The 21390-nt window shown below is 43.8% G+C and overlaps 1 protein-coding gene across 3 annotated transcripts in view; it reads right to left on the minus strand.

Moving 5' to 3' along the window:
- Positions 1 to 203: 203 nt before the first annotated feature.
- Positions 204 to 21390, minus strand: part of ATG4C (autophagy related 4C cysteine peptidase) — a 53689-nt gene continuing 32502 nt past the window's right edge. For all 3 annotated transcript variants that reach the window (XM_082265162.1, XM_082265163.1, XM_082265161.1), the window contains exons 10-11: positions 10416 to 10535; positions 204 to 488 (exon numbers count right to left, since the gene is read on the minus strand). In XM_082265162.1, the coding sequence (XP_082121288.1) occupies positions 318 to 488; positions 10416 to 10535 (291 nt within the window). In that variant the 3' untranslated portion in view covers positions 204 to 317. The remainder of the gene's footprint in view (positions 489 to 10415; positions 10536 to 21390) is intronic.

Genomic DNA, 21390 nt, shown 5'->3' on the forward strand with positions numbered 1-21390 from the left:
ATCAATCCAGAATTCCAAAAATATCACAAATTATCAAAAATGTACAACGGTGAAGCTTTAAATTTTCACTATTTTAGATACAAAGACTCAAAGTTCACATGAGCCTTCCAAAAGCACATGCAATCGGTGTAGCCACCTTACAAAGCTCTGCTTTTATAAAATAGTGATTTTTTTTTAACGAGCTCTAAAAACTTTAAAATTTTAATTAAAAAAAACAGTTTGTAAAAATAAAAACAATGAATAACAGTCTAGTGTTGTAGGATTTGCAGTTGGATGAACGATAAGAGGATCGCCAGGAACGTGGAGCGAAGAAAACTTTACAGCAAGACAAACTCCTCTGCGCTGTAGCTATTTAATCTCGTCTCGTCCTCCTCCCTGAAAAGGTCAGACTGCTCGAACAACGGCGAGCAAGCGAAATCAAAGTCTTGAGCGTGTCCATTGACAAAGGTAAATAATGGATAGTTCTGTTTGCTGGAAGACTTTAGAACCTGAAAGAAGGAAAGGAGAGACGTGTCCTAAGTACTGCGTGACGGAAAAGAGGAGGACAAAAACACCAAGGGCCCCATTTACATTTTCGCAAGGTTTTATGTGCATTGCATTAAAACAAAACATTCCATGACACATCGAAAGACCAGAAGCCACGGGTATGACTCCCAGAGGAGTGATGGGATTTGTAGTTTTGAGTACTGAGGTTGCCTACACCTTGCCTTAATGCATTGAGGTGCCATTCAAATTGAAGGGCGCAACAATGCACGTTACCAAAATGCAGACAACTAAATGGGCCCTAAGGCACTGTGCTGGACTGGCAGAAGGTTCTGTGCATATAGGTGCCAAAATGGTCCAATGGTCACATACGGCAGTGGTCCTCAACCCTGGTCCTCGGGGCCCATTAACAGGCCAGGTTTGCAAGATAACTAAAGTACATCACAGGTGATATAATTTGCTGCTCAGTGATTGCAGTACTCTAGTCTGCATCTCCCCAAGGTAATACTTAAAATCTGGCCTGTTAGTAGGCTCCGAGGACTGGGGTTGAGGACCACTGACGTACGGTACACTCGAAAATTGACACAGCCTTGAAGTACATAATGTACCCCCAGAAACCCTCCCCCCCCCCTATAGTGGAGAGGTCCAACACATACCCTTATATTATGCAGGAACCCCTTTCCCAAACCTGTGTAATCAGAGGTGTTCCCAAACACAGGGCCGTCTTAAATACTGATTGGACCCTGGGTAAACATTTTTTTGGGCCCACCCATATTCACTTATCAACTGTTTGCAAGCAGTGGGGGGCTCAAGAGGCAGCTGCTTTGGGCGCCACAATGACTGGGCCCAGGGCAGCTGCCCCTTTTGCCCTGTGTTAAAGACGGCCCTGCCCAAACACACCCAATGCAGCCTCTTTTCCCCTTTCATTAAGAAAGCCTGATCAGTTTCTTTACAGCCACCATATTCAAACCATCAAACAGATACAGTATACAGAAATAAAAAGTGGACAGGGGCTCTAGCCTTCTCTTATTACACTTTAAGAGCTTTGGTGTGTCCAGCCCTCCCTAGTGCAGCCATTATGGTGCGTGCACAGCTCTGCGCGGCTGTCGGGTTCTGGTAGAGCCCAATGGCCAAATGTGCAGGATATTTCCCAAGTGTGTGCACAGGCACGATAAAAAAAAAAAAAGCCCCCCAAAAAAAAAAAAAAAAAAAAAAAAAAAAAAAAAAAGCTCAAAAAAGCTCAAAAAAACAAAAAAGCCCAAAATAAAGAAAAAACAAACAAAAAAGCCCAAAATAAAGAAAAAACAAACAAAAAAGCCCAAAATAAAGAAAAAACAAACAAAAAAGCCCAAAATAAAGAAAAAACAAACAAAAAAGCCCAAAATAAAGAAAAAAAAAACAAAAAGGCCCAAAATAAAGAAAAAACAAAAAAGCCCAAAATAAAGAAAAAACAAAAAAGCCCAAAATAAAGAAAAAACAAAAAGGCCCAAAATAAAGAAAAAACAAAAAGGCCCAAAATAAAGAAAAAACAAAAAGGCCCAAAATAAAGAAAAAACAAAAAAGCCCAAAATAAAGAAAAAACAAAAAAGCCCAAAATAAAGAAAAAAACAAAAAAGCCCAAAATAAAGAAAAAACAAAAAAAAAAACAAAAAAAGACAAAAACAAACAAAAAAGACAAAAACAAACAAAAAAAGAAAAAAAAAACAAAAACAAAAAAACAAAATACAAAAAAAAATTTGTGTTGTAGTCTGTATTACTGTTGGAGATTCCATCAAGTGTTTCCATTGTCACTGGGAACGAGTAAAAATGTCCCCAACATACCCTGGATGGCAGTAACCCCCTTCCAAAATAATAACGAACAACCTCCCCTCCCCACAATTAAAAAAAAAAACACAACCCACAATTTAAGAATTCCAGAATAAATATAAAATTGTAAATAAAGGGGTTTATTTTCCACTATATAAAAAAAAAAAAAAAAAAAAAAACAACACACCACACTTTAAATGTGTAGCCCCCCCCCCCCCCCCGTCAAACAAACCCCACACACTGTGTAACCCCCTACCCCCCCGTCAAAAAAAAAAAAATGTTTAAATTACAAATGTGTAGCCCCCCTCGCCCTCAAAAAATAAATGCATATATGGGTTTGTCAACTGAACTAAAAACAGTTAACATAACCAACACATCATCATGAATTGCCCCTAATATATAGATATAAATTAAAACACTGGCAGGTGCCATCCATCTATATAACACCAGTCCAGATTACAGAACCAGTATTACCAATACTTTAATAGAGAACTCTAGGGTCCGTGTTTTCAGTGGTAAGCCATAGCAACAACCCACAATAAAAGACTGCTATACCAATACCTATAATCTACCTTTAATTCCATTGCCACAACTGCAATCCTGACATTATTCTAAAATGTGTCCAATCCAAAATACTTCCATCCACATTGTTTACTATAATACCAGATTGGGGAATGAAATTTGAAATATCTTCAAGTGTAATGATGGTGGGGGGGTTATTCTGCAGTGTACACACATTGTAAGAATTCACCAATTCAATGGCGCCACCTACTGGAAGTAAAAATCCAAGTTTAAAAATTCTATTTTCAAGCACTAGAAAACACACCAATGAGGAACATTGGCTGACTGCACATGATGTAACCCATAGCAGACATTTTATTCTACTTTTATCAACTGAGCAATAAACAGCCAACTAGATTACAAAAAAAAAAAAAACATCTATATAGAGGGTTTGTTTAGGAAGGATGTATTTAAGGTAGTTTATTATATTTACTGTATCTCATCTTCTGGGGTATTTGTGTAAAGTCATTTTAAAAACTTATTTCACCTTTTTTTATAGTCCGAAAAATAGAATACAAAAATGTAAAATAATGGAGTATAGAGGGGGCAGTTTTTGGGCACAAGAACAGGTTCAGGAATTGTGAAAAGGGACTTCTGGATCTCTCGAAGACCATTTAAAAGCCCACCGCTTAATTTTACAATAGGGAATGGTTACATTTAATAGTAATACAAGTCACAGTAAATCTCACTTTTTAAGCACTTTCAGCATTTGATTTAATCAGTTCACAATAATGCAATGCGGGAAACACACAGGATGCACTCCATTTACCTGCATCGCACAGCGTCCATGCAATCTGCTGCGGGTGTCAATGTTATCTTGACACCCTAAAGTAGCTCGCAAAACGCAGTGCAATTTCCAGAATCGGAAACCATGCGAACACCCATTAGGTGCGAAGGAAAAAGGTTCTGCACCACCCTCATTGAATTTGCAACTTTTTTCTTTAATCCTTGCCTATGTTCCTATTTAAAACTGATGCCATGATCGCTGCCCCCCGGTTCCTGTTTCAGGGTGTCTTCTTTCTCTTGCAGCGTCCCATGCAACCACCCATGCACGCAGGGACAAGAGTCTCCCTACACTGCGCACATCAATAGAAAAACACAGCCCTATAGACTAGGATAGCAAGGCACTCTCCTGCTCTTCCCTCCTCCAAGCTAAAGCCTTGTACACACGCGTCAAAAATTCGGCTGGGAATTTTCGGCCAACGTTGGATCGGCCGATTTTCGGCTTGTTAGTATGATGCTTCCGACAACCAACTCCGACTTTTCGGCCGAAAAAAAAATCTGGTGTGCATGCTATAAAATTTTTGTTGGCCGATTTTCCTGCAGTCAGTACAGATTTCAGCAGACAAAAATCTAATGAGCAAGACTGGGCATGCTCAGAGAAGAAAAAACACAAAGTAAGCAAACCAACACATGACATCACTTCTGATGTAGAATTTTGTTGGCCGAGAAAATTCGTGTGCAGTCTAGGCACATTCCAACCAACAAAACTTGGACAAAAGTCGGACGATCGGTCGGCCGATAATCGTTGGGTGTGTACGAGGCTTAACAGACTTGCTCCAGACTGCAAGCAAAACGTCTGAAAGCCGGAAGTTTAGGGAAGCAGCCCCAGGAGCCAGCAGCATTAAAATTTGTAAACTTTAAGCGCTGGGGTAATATTTAAAACAAAATAGTTACTGGGGAAGGTTTATTGTACGGTGATCAGTGAGTTAAAATAATATTAAACTCTTACGGTTTAATTTAAATTTAATCTGCTAAAAATTTGCCTTCCCTGGGTCCCACGTCTCCTCCAGAAGATCATAGTCCCTTCATGACCAGATCATTTTTTTGCTTTTCTGCACTGCGCCACTTTAACTGCCGAATGCACAGTCATGCAACACTGTAGCCAAACAAAATATACATTTTTTTTTCACACAGTTTTCTTTTGGTGGCATTTGATTACCACTGGGTTTATTTTTTATTTATTTTTTTTTAGTTTAGAAGACTGAAAAGGAAGAAGAAAAAAAGAAAAAAGGTCAAATTTCTTCATTAAAAAAAAAAAAAAACTCTGGCCAAAATCTAATCTTCTACATGTTTCAAAAAGTGAAACTCATACCGTATATACTCGAGTATAAGCCGACCCGAGTATAAGCCGAGGCCCCTACTTTTACCACAAAAAGATGGGAAAAATCATTGACTCGAGTATAAGCCTAGGGTGAGAATGCAGGGTACTGGCATGGTGCAGGAGAATGCAGGGCGACTGGCATGGTGCAGGAGAATGCAGGGCGACTGGCATGGTGCAGGAGAATGCAGGGCGACTGGCATGGTGCAGGAGAATGCAGGGCGACTGGCAAGGTGCAGGAGAATGCAGGGCGACTGGCAAGGTGCAGGAGAATGCAGGGCGACTGGCAAGGTGCAGGAGAATGCAGGGTACTGGCATGGTGCAGGAGAATGCAGGGCGACTGGCATGGTGCAGGAGAATGCAGGGTACTGGCATGGTACAAGAGGATCCGGGGTTGTGGGCATACTACAGGAGATGCAGTGCTGTGGGCATGGTACATGTGGACCATGCCCGCAGCACTGCATCCCTTGTAGTGTGCCCGCAGCCCTGCATAATGGCAGGTAGTGAAGCCGTTTCACTTACCTGTTCCAGAGGCGCCTTCATTTTAAAAATGGCGCCGCCCGGCGCCGACACGTCATTGCGCACGCGCCGCTCGTATACTTTCGGGTATTCCCGGCATCCCGAGCGGCGCCGGGAATAGCCGAAATTACACGAGCGGCGGCGGCGCGTGCGCGGTGACATGTATGCAACGGGCGGCGCCATTTTTAAACCTTAAACCCGTCGGAGCGGACAGGGAATTTTTTTTTTTCCCCCTTGACTCGAGTATAAGCCGAGGGGGACGTTTTCAGCACAAAAAAATGTGCTGAAAAACTTGGCTTATACTCGAGTATATACGGTATATAGATGTGTTACACAGAGTGATATACAATAAAGCATTTTTCTCTTTTCATTTTGATGATTATGGCTTACAGCTAGTGACACCCCAAAATTCATTATCTCAGAAAATTAGATTACATAAAACCAAAAAGATTTTTAATACAGAAATGTTGGCTTACTGAAAGTATGTCCATGTACAGTATACAGTTGGGTCTGCGGTCTCATCTTCCTCTTGACAATACCTCACAGATTCTCTATGGGGTTTAGGTCAGGCGAGTTTGCTGGCCAATCAAGCACAGTGATACCATGATCATGTGACCAGGTATTGGTAGTTTTGGCAGTGTGGGCGGTGCCAAGTCCAGCTGGAAAATGAAATCCGCATCTCCATAAAGCTGGTCAGCAGAGGGAAGCATGAAGTGTTTGATTGATGCAGTAATTCATGCAAATGGAGCCCCAACCAAGTATTGAGCGCATACTATACTGTACATGGACAGACTTTTCAAAAAGTCAACATTTCTGTATTATAAATCTTTTTCCGATTGGTCTCATGTAGTATTCTAATTTTCCAAGATACTGAAATTTTTGGGTTTTCACTAACAGTCATAATCATCAAAACTAAAATAAATGCTTGAAAATGTATCAGTGTGTAACGTATCTATATAAAATATAGGAGTTTCACTTTTTGAATTGAATTACTGAAATAAAATTAACTTTTTCATGATATTCTAAATTTATGAGACACACTCACAAAAGTGAGTACACCCCTCACATTTTTGTAAATATTTTATTCTATCTTTTCATGTGACAACACTGAAGAAATGACACTTTGCTACAATGTAAAGTAGTGAGTGTACAGCTTGTATAACAGTGTAAATTTGCTGTCCCCTCAAAATAACTCAACACAGCCATTAATGTCTAAACCGCTGGCAACAAAAGTGAGTACACCCCTAAGTAAAAATGTCCGAATCTGGCCCAAATTGTCAATATTTTGTGTGGCCACCATTATTTTCCAGCACTGCCTTAAAGCGGTAGTAAACTCATTTTTTTTTTTTTTTACTTTTACCTACAGGCAAGCCTATAATAAGGCTTACCTGTAGGTACAATCTCTCCTAAAACTGCACAGTTTAGGAGATATTTGCCCTGCATGCAGCCGCTGACGCTAGCAGCGCATGTGCTCTGAAGGTCCAGCGGACCTTCAGAGTTCCTTGCCGGTCACTTGCCGCAAAGTGACGTCATCACAGCTCTGGCCACTCAACGCCGGAGCGGCCGAACCCGGAAGAGATGCCGAGGGAGCATGACTGCTCCCACAGCGGTGTCCGGGCGACCGTGTCGGGGCTTCGTTTTAAGGTAAGTATTACATAATGAGCTAGTATGCGATGCATACTAGCTCATTATGCCTTTGTCTTGCAGGGTTTGTTTTTTTTGGCAGTATACAACCGCTTTAACCCTCCTTGGGTATGGAGTTCACCAGAGCTTCACAGGTTGTCACTGGAGTCCTCTTACACTCCTCCATGACATCACAGAGCTGGTGGATGTTCGAGATCTTGCACTCCTCCACCTTCCATTTGAGGATGCCCCACAGATGCTCAATAGGGTTTAGGTCTGGAGACATGCTTGGCCAGTCCATCACCTTTACCCTCAGCTTCTTTAGCAAGGCAGTGGTCATCTTGGAGGTGTTTGGGGTCGTTATGATGGAATACTGCCCTGCGGCCCAGTCTCTGAAGGGAGGGGATCATGCTCTGCTTCAGTATGTCACAGTACATGTTGGCATTCATGGTTCCCTCAATGAACTGTAGCTCCCCAGTGCCGGCAGCACTCATGCAGCCCCAGACCATGACACTCCCACCACCATGCTTGACTGTAGGTAAGACACACTTGTCTTTGTACTCCTCACCTGGTTGCCGCCACACACACTTGACACCATCTGAACCAAATGTTTATCTTGGTCTCATCAGACCACAGGACATGGTTCCAGTAATCCAGGTCCTTAGTCTGCTTGTCTTCAGCAAACTGTTTGCGGGCTTTCTTGTGCATCATCTTTAGAAGAGGCTTCCTTCTGGGATGAGAGCCATGCAGACCAATTTGATGCAGTGTGTGGCGTATGGTCTGAGCACTGACAGGCTGACCCCCCACCCCTTCAACCTTTGCAGCAATGCTGGCAGCACTCATACCTCTATTTCCCAAAGACAACCTCTGGATATGACGCTGACCACGTGCACTCAACTTCTTTGGTTGACCATGGCAAAGCCTGTTCTTAGTGGAACCTGTCCTGTTAAACCGCTGTATGGTCTTGGTCACTGTGCTGCAGCTCAGTTTCAGGGTCTTTGCAATCTTCTTACAGCCTAGGCCATCTTTATGTAGAGCAACAATTCTTTTTTTCAAATCCTCAGAGAGTTCTTTGCCATGAGGTGCCATGTTGAACTTCCAGTGACCAGTATGAGAGAGTGAGAGCGATAACACCAAATTTAACACACCTGCTCCCCATTCACACCCGAGACCTTGTAACACAAACGAGTCACATGACACCGGGGAGGGAAAATGGCTAATTGGGCCCAATTTGGGCATTTTAACTTCGGGGTGTACTCACTTTTGTTGCCAGTGGTTTAGACAAATAATGGCTGTGTGTTGAGTTATTTTGAGGGGACAGCAAATTTACACTGTTATACAAGCTGTACACGCACTACAAAGTGCAATTTTTTCAGTGTTGTCAAATGAAAAGATACAATAAAATATTTACAAAAAAGGTGGTGAGCGGTGTATTCACTTTTGAGAGATAATGTACTATATATATATATATATATATATATACACACATATACATACATATATACACACACACACAGCCTCAGTGTCTATTTGTGTAGATAGAGAGAGTGTATATACATATACAATACACACTATATATATACACACACACATACATACACACACACTATATATATATATATATATATATATATATATATATATATATATATATATATATATATATATATATATATATATACATATACACATATACACATACACATACATACATATATACATACACACACACATACATTCTCTATCTACACAAATAGACCCTGAGGCTGGGGGGGAAATGACTGTCTGCTCAACATCACCAGTGCCATTACAGTGATCAGTGCTAATACTATACACGGTCACTGTAATAATGACACTGGCTGAGAAGGGGGATAAAAATCTAGGGGCGATCAAAGGGTTAAATATGTGCCTAACAATGTGTAATGTGTGTATGGTGTGCTGCTTTTTACTAAAGAGTTCTCAATTTCTCTGACAGATCACTCCCTCTGTACAGAGCCCTGTGTTGAATGTCAGCACAGAGCGCTGGATGGTGATTGAACACAGCCTATCAGCACGTCCTGGTCATAAATCACTGGCTGGGATTTGCCGACCGGCTCCCGCTGAGTACAATCACAGTGGGAGCCAACCAGGGGCACACATGCCCTAACCCTGGCAGTAGGCAGCGACATGCCAGTACATGGCTTTGCCTACAGTGGCTGCCCATCCGCAGTACAAGACGGGTGGGTGGTGGTTAATTGGTAATATAAAACCTGTTATTACAGATCTTATTTTAGACATAGTGATCTCACTGGGTCTCTGCTGCTCTGTGCAATGCAAGCAGATGGCTGGTGGACAGGGCCCGCAGGGTGCTGTACTTGGCTCCATAGTTCATCATGACCCCTTAGCCCTGATGCAAGAACTTGGCTGGTCCTTGGGAGGAGTTACAGAAATATCAGAATTCCTTGACAGCCAAATATCCATCTGGCCGAGTGGTCATTCTATGCAGGCTGTACTTGCATGCAGACCACCCTAGGTAACATCCACATGCTGGGGAGGGCTGGACCAGGGGGGGGGGCTGCTCTGATGCACTGTAAAAAGGCCACAGACATGTCTAAAGGATTCCTGGTGAAGAGAAGTAAAAAGTCCCCATCACTGTCCTACTGAGTGTGGGATGAAGACAAGGACAGAGCGCAGCCCCCCCCCCCCCCCCCCCCGCATGGATGGTGTAAACTGTCTGAGCAAAGGCCGGTTCCAAATCCCACTGGAGACTCTTCTGCCCCAGCCAGCCCTGACCGAGCTGTCCCAGCTCCCCCCAACTGCCCCCTGCTGGCCAGGTCAGGAACCCGGATACAGCCGGTGAGTAGAGAGTATCTGGAGCAGAGCTTCAGTCTGGAATGGGGGTGAGGAAGAGGGAGAGTGGGAGGTGGGCCAAGTCGCTGCACCACGGGCCTCTGGTTTGTACTTGCCCCCTGAAAGTTGCCATTCAGCCCCTGTCCTCATGGGATGTGGAGCCTCCATGAATGAAAGGACTGCATTACAAAGAATGAAAGGCAGGGCAGAGACAGTCAGGCTGGGGAGGAAAGAGCTAGATGATGCTAGATGGGTCTCCAGCCATGAAATTAGGTGGGCTCTGATTTGCTGCAGCTTCTAATGAACATGGAAGCTCACAGTGTGCAGTGATATCACAGTAAACCATTTCAGCACAGGAGAGGAGCCGGTACAGCTGTGCAAGCCTGAAGGGAAGGCCGGAAGGGTCAGATTTAATACGCTTATTTTTAATGCCTGTGTCCCACTGGGGACACTTTCCTTCACTTCCTGTCTGCAGACATTTCACTTCCTGTACCTTTGTGAGCTCCTCCTCAGCCTTCTTAAAGTCCTGAGTGTTTTTGCAATAAAATCCAATTGTGCAACTCGGATCCATTTTTCTGAACGGCATTTTCTTCGGTGAGGGGCAGTGGAATGACTAAAAGAAAAAAAAACAAAAAAAAAAAACAAACAAAGATAAAGCATTGAAACTACAACCAAAGATTGGAGGATGACACTAACTCAATGTGATCAGATGTCACACCATTGGCCAAAATTTTAAAGGATTGTGTGAACTCTTACATATATTTTCCCTTAGGACAAGAAAAAAAAAAAAAAAAAAAACCTCCCTTCATATCGTTTTGCAATTTTTTTCTTTTTTTTTTTTTTTTAATTAAGACACAAAAAAAAAAATTAGTTACAAGAAAAAAAAATAAAATAAAAAATTAGTTCCCAAGAAAAAAAAAAAAAAAAAAAACTACACAGGAAATCAGTTGAGACGGAGAGGGGAAAGGAGGAGGAGTTAATTAGGGTACACCAGTATTAATTTTGACATCAAATTTCAATTTAGTCAGTCTGGACTAAAATGCTATTTTACTTTTACTAATCTGAATTGTTTTAGTAATATTTTTGGTCAACCAAAACCTCCAGTACATTTTAGTTGACTATAATCCAATGGGTTTAAATTGTAAGGCATTATTTAAGCATTTCTCTTCAATTGCCAAACATTTTCCTGGAGGAAAAAAATAAAAAATGGAACATGTTATTTATGGTATTAAGATTTGAATGTATTTTTAAATAAAACCAAGTGTAATTAACAAAAATATTGCTTTTTGACAGAAGTGAAACTTTAAAATACAAAAAAAAAAAAAAATAAATAAAAAAAAAAAAAAAAAAAAAAAAAAAAACGACAAATCTTTCTCGTAGTTAGTAGACGCGATAACTTTTGCGCAAACCAATCAAAAAACGCTTATTGCGATTTTACCAAAAATATGTAGCAGGAAATAAATTGGCCTAAAATGTTAAAAAAAATTGATTGATTTTTTTTTTTTTTTTTGAGAATGTCAGCAGAATGTGTATAATATTTTTTTTTTTTTTTTTTTAACCACTTTACAACCGGAGGATTTTGCTGTCTTCCGTCCAGGCCACTTTTTGCGATTCGGCGCTGTGCAACTTCAACTGACAATTGCGCGGTCGTGCGACGCCGTACCCAAACGAAATTTACGTCCTTTTTTTCCCACAAACAGAGCTTTCTTTTGGTGGTATTTGATCACCTGTGCGATTTTTACTTTTTGCGCTATAAACAAAAAAAGAGCGTTTATTTTGAAAAAATAATATTTTTCAAATTTTTTTATATGAAATTCCCCCCAAAAAAGATGTAAAAACCAATTTTTTTAAAAGTTTTTGGCCAATTTGTTTTATGCTACATATGTTTGGTAAAAAAAAAATCGCAATAAGCGTATTTTGATTGGTTTGCGCAAAAGTTATTGCGTTTACTAACAAAGGGAAAGATTTCTGTCATTTTTGGTGTTTTTTTTTTAACGCGTAATGGCGGCGATCTGCGATTTTTTTTGCGGGACTGCGACATTGTGGCGGACAGATCGGACCCCTAACTGACATTTTTGACACTTTTGGGGGTACCAGTGACATTACTGCAGTAATCAGTGCTATATATATGCACTGTTACTGTAAAAATGACACTGGCAGGGAAGGGGTTAATTTTATTGGAGAGGGAGGGGTTAATGTATGCCTGGTGCTTACTGACGTGTAGGGGGGGAGGTGACTGTGTGACAGAAGGACAGATCGGATGTCCAGCTATGCTGAACACTCCGATCTGTCAGTCCCTGTCACTATGGAGATCCGCCCGCTGTGTTTAAACACAGCGGGCGGATCTCCAGACTCGATCCCCGACGATCGGGTAAGAGCAGCGGCGATCGCCGCTGCTCCTCCCCTGGCCCGACTCCCGCTGTGAATGAAAACAGCGGGAGCGAGCCTCCGGCGGCGCGCAAGCGCCGCCCAGAAGGGGAGGAGTCCAGTCACGTTAATACTACGTGGCTGGACGATAACGAACCACTCTGCCGCAGTAGTATTACTGTGAGCGGTTGCAGAGTGGTTAATCAAAAAAATTGTTGCTCTTGGTTTATAACGTTAAAAAAAAAAAAAACACAACTGCAAGCAGGCAGGCTATTTATTGCAGCAGATTCATTTGTTCAATATTCATATCACTCAATTCACAGAAATACAGATACTAATTTTCCAAACAAAGGGGATTTTTAAAGAAGCTCATTAAGATTTAGTGGCATTTCATCCTTCAGTGATGTCAGACATCGCATGTGATTCACACCGCACTGCAAATCACATGCAATGTCTGTGCGATGTAAATTCAGCCATACAGATTGTATGGCTGAATTCGCATCACATTCAGACCAAAGTGGCACAGGACCCTTTTTTGGTCCGCACCAGATACGGGTCGCATGGATGTTCACTCCTACCGGTATGCGATCCGATTCAGGTCAGAATTGACAGTTCGCACTGCGATATGCGAACTGATCTGGGGGTGTCCTCAACTTTGTATTGACAGCCCCAGCAAGTCGCATATGGCAGTGTGAACTGCCTGCGAGTTGAGTGCGATGCGGGTAGCCAAAGTGGATTTGCAGGGTTCCCACATCACATATGTAAACCGGCACTTGGGGGGGGGGGGGTGAAGAAAAAAAAAAAGTGGATAAAAAAAGAAGATTCTAAAAAACGTTGTCAATTAGGCCCCTTTCACACTTGTGCGACTTGGGTCTGCAAAGTCGCATGACAAGTCATACCCTATGATACCCTATGATTTCCAATGAGAATATATATCTGTGCGACTCCAAGTTGCGGCAACTTCAAAGTAGTCCCTGCACTACTTTGGTCTGATTTTGATGCGTTTTGAGGTCCCTAGACCTCAAGATTACACAAGCATTGCTTCAAGTCCAGCCAAAGCCGTGCGACTTTCAGGTCACACAAGTGTGAAAGGGGCCTTAAAGCCCAACTCCAGGAAATGCAATGACCTTTTGTAGCAGGGGTGTTTAAAATAATCGTATAAAATCGATGAATCGCGATTCAGCCTTAAAACAATTCTGCAATGATGGAGATCTGCTAAATCGCTATTGCATCAATGACGTCGTCCCGGCGAACCCCTGTCAGAGTCCTCCCCTCCCGCCTTCTCTCTATGTGTATGTCTCACGCATGGGGATATCACTTGCTGTGACACGGAGCTTGGATCGGACATGGCTGGCGGCTGCTGTAACAAAGTCACGCCTCCTAGGATAGACGGCACACTAATCCAATGCCGGCAAATTGAATCGGAGTGATGTCTATCATGGGAGGCGGGACTTTGTTACAGCGGCCACCAGGCATGAAGGACGAAGCTCCGTGTCACAGGGCGAGGCCGCAGCCCGACGGGGCCACTGGCCAGGCCTGCAGCCGACGGGGCCACTGGCCAGGCCTGCAGCCGACGGGGCCACTGGCCAGGCCTGCAGCCGACGGGGCCACTGGCCAGGCCTGCAGCCGACGGGGCCACTGGCCAGGCCTGCAGCCGACGGGGCCACTGGCCAGGCCTGCAGCCGACGGGTTTTTGCTGAAAACCATGGGCCGTAATTGTGATGCATTGCGGAATCTAATCATTGACAATAGTAACTGAATGGTGAAACCAGTCAAGATGCGCAACTATCGTGTAGTAGGGCTGCATCTCACTTACAGGACTTTTTGATACATATAATGGTTCATAAGTTACAGCCAATGCATTTTTTTTTTGGGGTGGGGGGCCCTTCTTTAGGGCCTAAGCAGTCAGTGCTAAAAAAAAAAATTCACAACAGAATGCACAAAGGGATCAGTGTGCCTGATGAAGTCTACTGTCTGATGGAAGTTTAGGCTGAGTGAGTTTATTGGAAAAGGAGTAAAAGATACCCCAAAGTAGTGCCGGGACAAGGTCATCCAGCACCTAGGGTAAAGATGCCAAACTGCACCCCCCACCTCCCCTGTTCATAATGTGCAAGCTTAGGGGATCCTACGGTGTGCAGTCGCTTGTCAAAATCACTGCCGCTGTCACTACTCCTTTAAGCCTTGTAACAGAAGGAAGGCGCCCTCATCCCTACAGTAAACCATTGCGCCCAGGGCAGGCGTCTCTCCCGCCCACCCTTTGTCCCATCCCTGCCACAAAGCATTGAGAGAGTTGGCAAGGTTTGAAGGTCACAGAGAAAAAAAAAAAAAAGTTTTGGAGTTAGAAATACAGGATTGGCCCCTTCACACTGGTGCATCCCATAACCCACATCTTCTATTGAGGTGCACTGTGTTAAGGAATCCAATTCCCATTGAATGGGAAAGCAGCACACTTCATGCACACAAAAAAAAAAAAAAATACCCGTGCCATTTTTGGAGTACCCCAATGTGTTGGAGTGCAATGCAATTGCAGGAGCATTGGTAGCTATAGTATAGTTCACTGAAAGCCACAAAATAAGCGCCACGCAAAGCCCGCCATATTTAAGCCGGTGACTCCAAACACTGCCGGGTGCTGGCGTTCATATTTGGCTATCAGGCAAAACGGGACCTTGTAAAGAAAAAATAAATAAATGAATAAATAAATAAAAGTGCACACCGGGAAGCAGCCATGTATATCAGGAAAGGACAGGCTTCAGCTACTCCTGTCAAGCCATGCTCCCCAACGCGTTTCACCTGCTCATGGGCTTAATCATAGAGGTCTTAAAGAGTTGTGTACTGGGGGGGTTCTATAGAGTTGTGTACTGGGGGGGTTCTATAGAGTTGTGTACTGGGGGGGGTTCTATAGAGTTGTGTACTGGGGGGGGTTCTATAGAGTTGTGTACTGGGGGGGTTCTATAGAGTTGTGTACTGGGGGGGTTCTATAGAGTTGTGTACTGGGGGGGTTCTATAGAGTTGTGTACTGGGGGGGTTCTATAGAGTTGTGTACTGGGGGGGTTCTATAGAGTTGTGTACTGGGGGGGTTCTATAGAGTTGTGTATTGGGGGGGGTTCTATAGAGTTGTGTATTGGGGGGGTTCTATAGAGTTGTGTATTGGGGGGGGTTCTATAGAGTTGTGTATTGGGGTTCTATACACACACACACACACACTTTTTAATGCTATACATGGGTGTGCACCTGGCCCAAGTGAAAGTGATTATCCAACATTAGGAGCCCCATAGATCGAACCTTCAACTTATTGGTGAGCAGGTTTGTATGCCTATAGGCCCTTCCAGACAACTCCTGACCAATAGGTTGGAGGTTTCCACTTTATGGGTTATGGTCAACCCAAGAGATGACAGCCAGGCCCTGTACACAGGAGGTTCAGCAGCTTGTATAAAGGGTGGTGCCTACATCAAGCTTTTATTATGCATTTGCAAAGCTTTTAGTGAGGCTCAAGAAACTTTGCTAAAGGATTTTAATTGTAATATTCAGCTCTGGTTTGGGGAATTTTAAAGAATTATGGAGGTTCTAGCTGTCCACCTTCCATAGGTTTTAGGTATGATCTGTGTTCACCTCCGTTTAAAGCTTGCATCCCTCCAAGGCCTGCGTTCACCTCCGCTCAAAGCTTGCATCCCTCCAAGGCCTGCGTTCACCTCCACTCAAAGCTTGCATCCCTCCAAGGCCTGCGTTCACCTCCACTCAAAGCTTGCATCCCTCCAAGGCCTGCGTTCACCTCCACTCAAAGCTTGCATCCCTCCAAGGCCTGCGTTCACCTCCGCTCAAAGCTTGCATCCCTCCAAGGCCTGCTTTCACCTCCGCTCAAAGCTTGCATCCCTCCAAGGCCTGCATTCACCTCCACTCAAAGCTTGCATCCCTCCAAGGCCTGCATTCACCTCCAATGCCTAAGTTCGCAGGCCTCGGAGCTTGCATCTCCAAAGCCTGTGTTCACCTCTGCTCAAAGTGTGCATTTCCAAGGACCGTGTTCACCTGCGCTCAAAGCTTGTATAGCATAAATGGCGAGATGGTCATGCTGTATGGTGCAGCACAATTTGGGAACAGGGTCAGAGACTCTTTTCTACGATTCTCGCACACAGGGCAGTGCATTGAATTGGGTTGCCCCAGGGGCATAACTACAGGGGTTGCAATTGCAACCGGGCCCCATGCTCCAGGGGGCCTGAGCGGCTCCCCTGTACACCTGGATAGGAGCAGCATGTAGAGAAATCACTGTCCTCCGTTTTGCTCCTGTAGCTGCAGGAGGAAAATGGAGGAGATTGGTTCTTCTGTATGCTGCCCCAGCCACTCCTCCTATCCAGTTCACTTGTGTTCTGCCGTCTCTGGGCCCCTGTGTGCTACCCTGGTCCCCCCCCCCCCCCCAGGGGTCCGGGGGGCCCTTCATGGTTTCTTGCACCAGGGCCCAGAAGGTTCTAGTTACGCCTCTGGGCTGCCCTACACATGACGCATGGGAATGCACAACAACACGTGCGCTGTCGCGCTGGTATTGGATGAACCCAACCTAAGGACTGGTAAGCTGCAAAATTTAAAAGTAAAATTCTTGGGTTTAGATACTCCTCAATCCTTTACCATCCGCTGTTGGAAAAAGCCGACAAGTCCCCCGGCAAACCCTGGAAATGGTTTATTTTGTCTAATGCTCACATTTGGCGTCTGTTTTAGACATTCTAGAGCAAGTCATATATTTCAAAGTGTTGTCTGAGACAAATTCCTCGACTCCGCCACACCCTCCCGCAGATTAAAGAAAATAATTTCATTTAATCTCCTTACCTGGCATAATATCGTCTGGAAAGCAATGTTTAAATGGGATAATGTGTGTGATTTTACCTAATTAGATTTGCAAATCTAAGTGCGTAGACTCAGAGCTGTAGTGAAACGTACATGACTCCGCTGGGTTCAATCCGTCAATGTCAGGGATCGTCTTGATGTGTCTAGAATCGGAGCGCCAAGGTTTATGGAAAGTACGAGCTCGGATGGAGGAAATTAAAGGGGCCAAGATTTAACCACTTTAAGACCGGAAGGGTTTGCCCCCTTAATGACCAGGCCATATTTTGCGATTCGGCACTGCGTTACTTTGACAATTGCACGGTCGTGCGACGCTGTACCAAAATAAAATTGATGTCCTTTTTTTCCCATAAATAGAGCTTTTTCGGTTGTATTTTATCACCTGTGTGATTTAGATTTTTTTTGCGCTATAAACAAAAAAAATGAAACAATTTTGAAAAAAAAAACCACTATTTTTCACATTCTGCTATATAACATTACCAGAAAAAAAAACTAAAAATCAAAATTAAACATTTTAGGCCAATTTGTTTTCTGCTACATATACAAAAAAAAAAATCACAATAAGCGAATTTTGATTGGTTTGCGCAAAAGTTATTGCGTCTACTGTCTAGGGGAAAGATTTGTCTTTTTTTTTTTTTTTTTTTTTACTAGTAATGGCAGCGATCTGCAATTTTTTGCGGAACTGTGACATAGCGGCGAACAGATCGGACCCCTGACTGACATTTTTGACACTTTTGGGGGTACCAGTGACATTACTACAGTAAGCAGTGCTAAATAATAGGCACTGTTACTGTAATAATGCCATTGGCAGGGAAGGGGTTAACCCTGTGGGTGAGTAATGGGTTAAATGTGAGCCTAGGGGAGTGATTTTAACAGTGGGGGGGCGGGGCTTCTGAAATGACCATAGAGACATGTGACCCTATATAGAAGGATCACAGGCGCTCTGTGATCATTCCAGAGAGAAGAACGGTCAGCTGTGTTTACAACAGCCGACCGTCCTCTCTCAGCCGGGAGCGATCACAGGTGTCAGGCGGCAATTGGAGCCACCTGCCCGCTGCATCGGCTTCCCCGCTGACGAGCGGGGCGGGAGCACGCCGCTGGTGGCGTGCGCTCGCCCCCTACCCTCCTCTTCGTGACCGACGTATAGTTAAGTCGGTTTGCACAGGAGTGGCTGCCTGCCGCAGTCCTAAAGTGGTTAAAAAGGGGCCAAGATTTAAAAAGGATTACTAACCCCCCCCACAGGAAAATCAGTCATTATATATGGAGTAAAGCATGCTTGTTCAACTCACGGGGATAATCCTCTGCATCCTCACAATCCTTTTTGTGTAAAAATGCAATGCTGTTAGATCCGGTCTTCTCTGATCCTCCTTTTACTGTCCCCAAGGCTCTGATAAGTACAGAGCCCTGGAGGCATTCTAGCAATAAACCCCAAACTGAGCATGTGCAGAGTTTTTTTGGGGGAGGGTGCATGTGATCGGCACAGAGACAATCAGCACTGTCCAGACAGGGGGGCAGGGGTCATGCAGCCTCATAGGAGAGTCAAAGCTGAACGAAAACTCCTCCTACAAGCTTTAACCAGACACTGATAGAAGTCACAAGACTGCTATATACTGCTGATGAGAAAAGGTATTTAGTAGTAGTAATATTTACTAAAATAATTGTATTTCCATGTTCTGTGTACTTTGGGAGACCAGATATAGTGAGCGCAGGCTCCTGGGTTTAGTAACTTTTAGAGGGGCCTAGATTTAGAGGGGCCTAGATTTAGAGGGGGCCTAGATTTAGAGGGGGCCTAGATTTAGAGGGGGCCTAGATTTAGAGGGGGCCTAGATTTAGAGGGGGCCTAGATTTAGAGGGGGCCTAGATTTAGAGGGGGCCTAGATTTAGAGGGGGCCTAGATTTAGAGGGGGCCTAGATTTAGAGGGGGCCTAGATTTAGAGGGGGCCTAGATTTAGAGGGGGCCTAGATTTAGAGGGGGCCTAGATTTAGAGGGGGCCTAGATTTAGAGGGGGCCTAGATTTAGAGGGGGCAAGATTTAGAGGGGCCAAGATTTAGAGGGGCCAAGATTTAGAGGGGCTTTATTAACCCCTTTAATGACCAAACACGTGCAGTGGCAACAGGGTGGGCTTTGAATTCCCACACAAATCGCACATATGGGTTGCTAGGTGGCCCCAAGGTTTATGTGCTGAATGCATGCTCACTGCATACTCCAACCATGAAGACTGAGCTGTCAGACCGCTCTCGGTCCAGACTAAAGATCAGAAGCCATTAGGTCTGGCTTCCAATCATGTGACCACTGAGACAATGGCTGCATCTGCATTCACTTCCATAAGCTGCATACATGCAGCTTGGGGCAAACACAGGGGCAAACACAGGGGCAAAAACCAAGGCCTCATTCACACAGTACAGGCACCAGCACCCATGTGAGGCCTAAATTCTTTGAGAAGATCAATGTTGCTGCATTTACTACTTTATTTTGCATTGAAACCTGCAGAACATTGCACTGGTTGCAACACACAGGACCGGGCTGCTTGTGTGGCAGGTGGAGCCATGCACAAATGCAGCAAATAAAAAAATAAGCTTCCTGTAATAAAGACCGCTGCACTTTCCTTGTGCAGGGTGACTGGTCTTCTGTAGTGGGTGGAGCCTGCTGGGCCTCTCCCACAGCTCTGACGCCATAGCTACTTTTTCGTTAAAAAAAAAAAAGTTGGATTTTTTATCCTTTGTGGATATTAAAGGAACAAAATTTTTGTTCCCAGAGTTCAGCTTCAAAAGGTCAACTGACCTAAGGTATGAAAACTCGCAGTGAAAGGCCCCTTTCACACATACGATCCGTTTTCAGTCACGTCAAAATGTGTCCGTTTCCCATCCGATCCGTTTTTTTGACGGATGAAAAATAGGGCATTTATCCGTTCAAAAAAAAACGAACATTGACGGAAGCGGATGAAAACGGATGATCATCCATTGTCATCCATTTTTACATAGAGATACATTGATGTCCGTTTTTCATCCGTCAACGGATGGATGAAAAACAGACAAACGGACCTATGTGTGAAAGGGGCCAAAGACGGCCAATACCCAGTCATTAATATTCTGTTCTGCAAATTACTTACATGCCACAAGGGACATTTATATACGAACCTGCTAAGGAATTTGTATCTGTCTGGTCTGTGCTGAGATTTATGCAGCTCTGCCACACAACATAGCCAGGTGGATGACACCACCGCATAACTAATGGCAATTTCTTTTTATTTCTTTTTTTAAGTTTTGGATAGAATGGAGAGGGATTAGAACCCCCTGGCAGGTTATTGATGTCTGTGCCACACTATTTATACTCTAATGTAAAGTGAAAAAAAAAAAAACTAAAATTTTGGGTAGTCACCAGACCAGGACTAGAGGGGAAATCTTCTAATGGGGATATTAGCACTGGTGACAATAAGGAATTCCATTACTTTTTTAGGAATTTCCTTCCTGTTTTGACTATGGGACAGGAAGGAAATCCCTAAAAAAGTAATGGAATTCCTTATGGTCACCAGTGCTAATATCCCCATTAGAAGATTTCCCCTTTAGTCCTGGTCTGGTGACTGCCCAAAATTACTGTCACCAGGGCTCAAGTCCATATTAGAAGATGTCCCCTTTAGTCCTGGTCTGGTGACTGCCCAAAATTACTGTCACCAGGGCTCAAGTCCATATTAGAAGATATCCCCTTTAGCTCTGGCCTGGTGACTGCCCAAAATTACTGTCACCAGGGCTCAAGTCCATATTAGAAGATGTCCCCTTTAGTCCTGGTCTGGTGACTGCCCAAAATAACTGTCACCAGGGCTCAAGTCCATATTAGAAGATGTCCCCTTTAGTTCTGGTCTGGTGACTGCCCAAAATTTTAGGCTTTTTTTTTTACTTTACAGTAAACAGGATAAATAGTGTGGCAGACATCAATAACCTGCCAGGGGTTCTAATCCCTCTCCATTCTATCCATGGGATAATTATGGGACAGGAAGTAAAGGGAAATTTCCCTAATGAGACATGGCGAGAATAAGGAAAATCCCCCCCTCCCAAAAAAAAAAAAAAAAAAAAAATCTATGCCTTTAGTTCTACTGAAACCTCACCACAACCTTAATTTAAATGCCTAAATTGTATAAAATTGCCCCATCAGCCCCCTAAATATTGGGAACCAAAAGCTCCTGGTCCAAGATGGCCGCACCCAGCCCAGACTATGGCAGCAAACGGCCATCTTTATTTTCTTTGCGACAGTCTATAGAGATCCATATTAAGAC

This window comes from Pelophylax lessonae (genome assembly GCF_965119305.1).
Source record: "Pelophylax lessonae genome assembly, chromosome: 8".
NCBI lineage: Eukaryota > Metazoa > Chordata > Amphibia > Anura > Ranidae > Pelophylax > Pelophylax lessonae.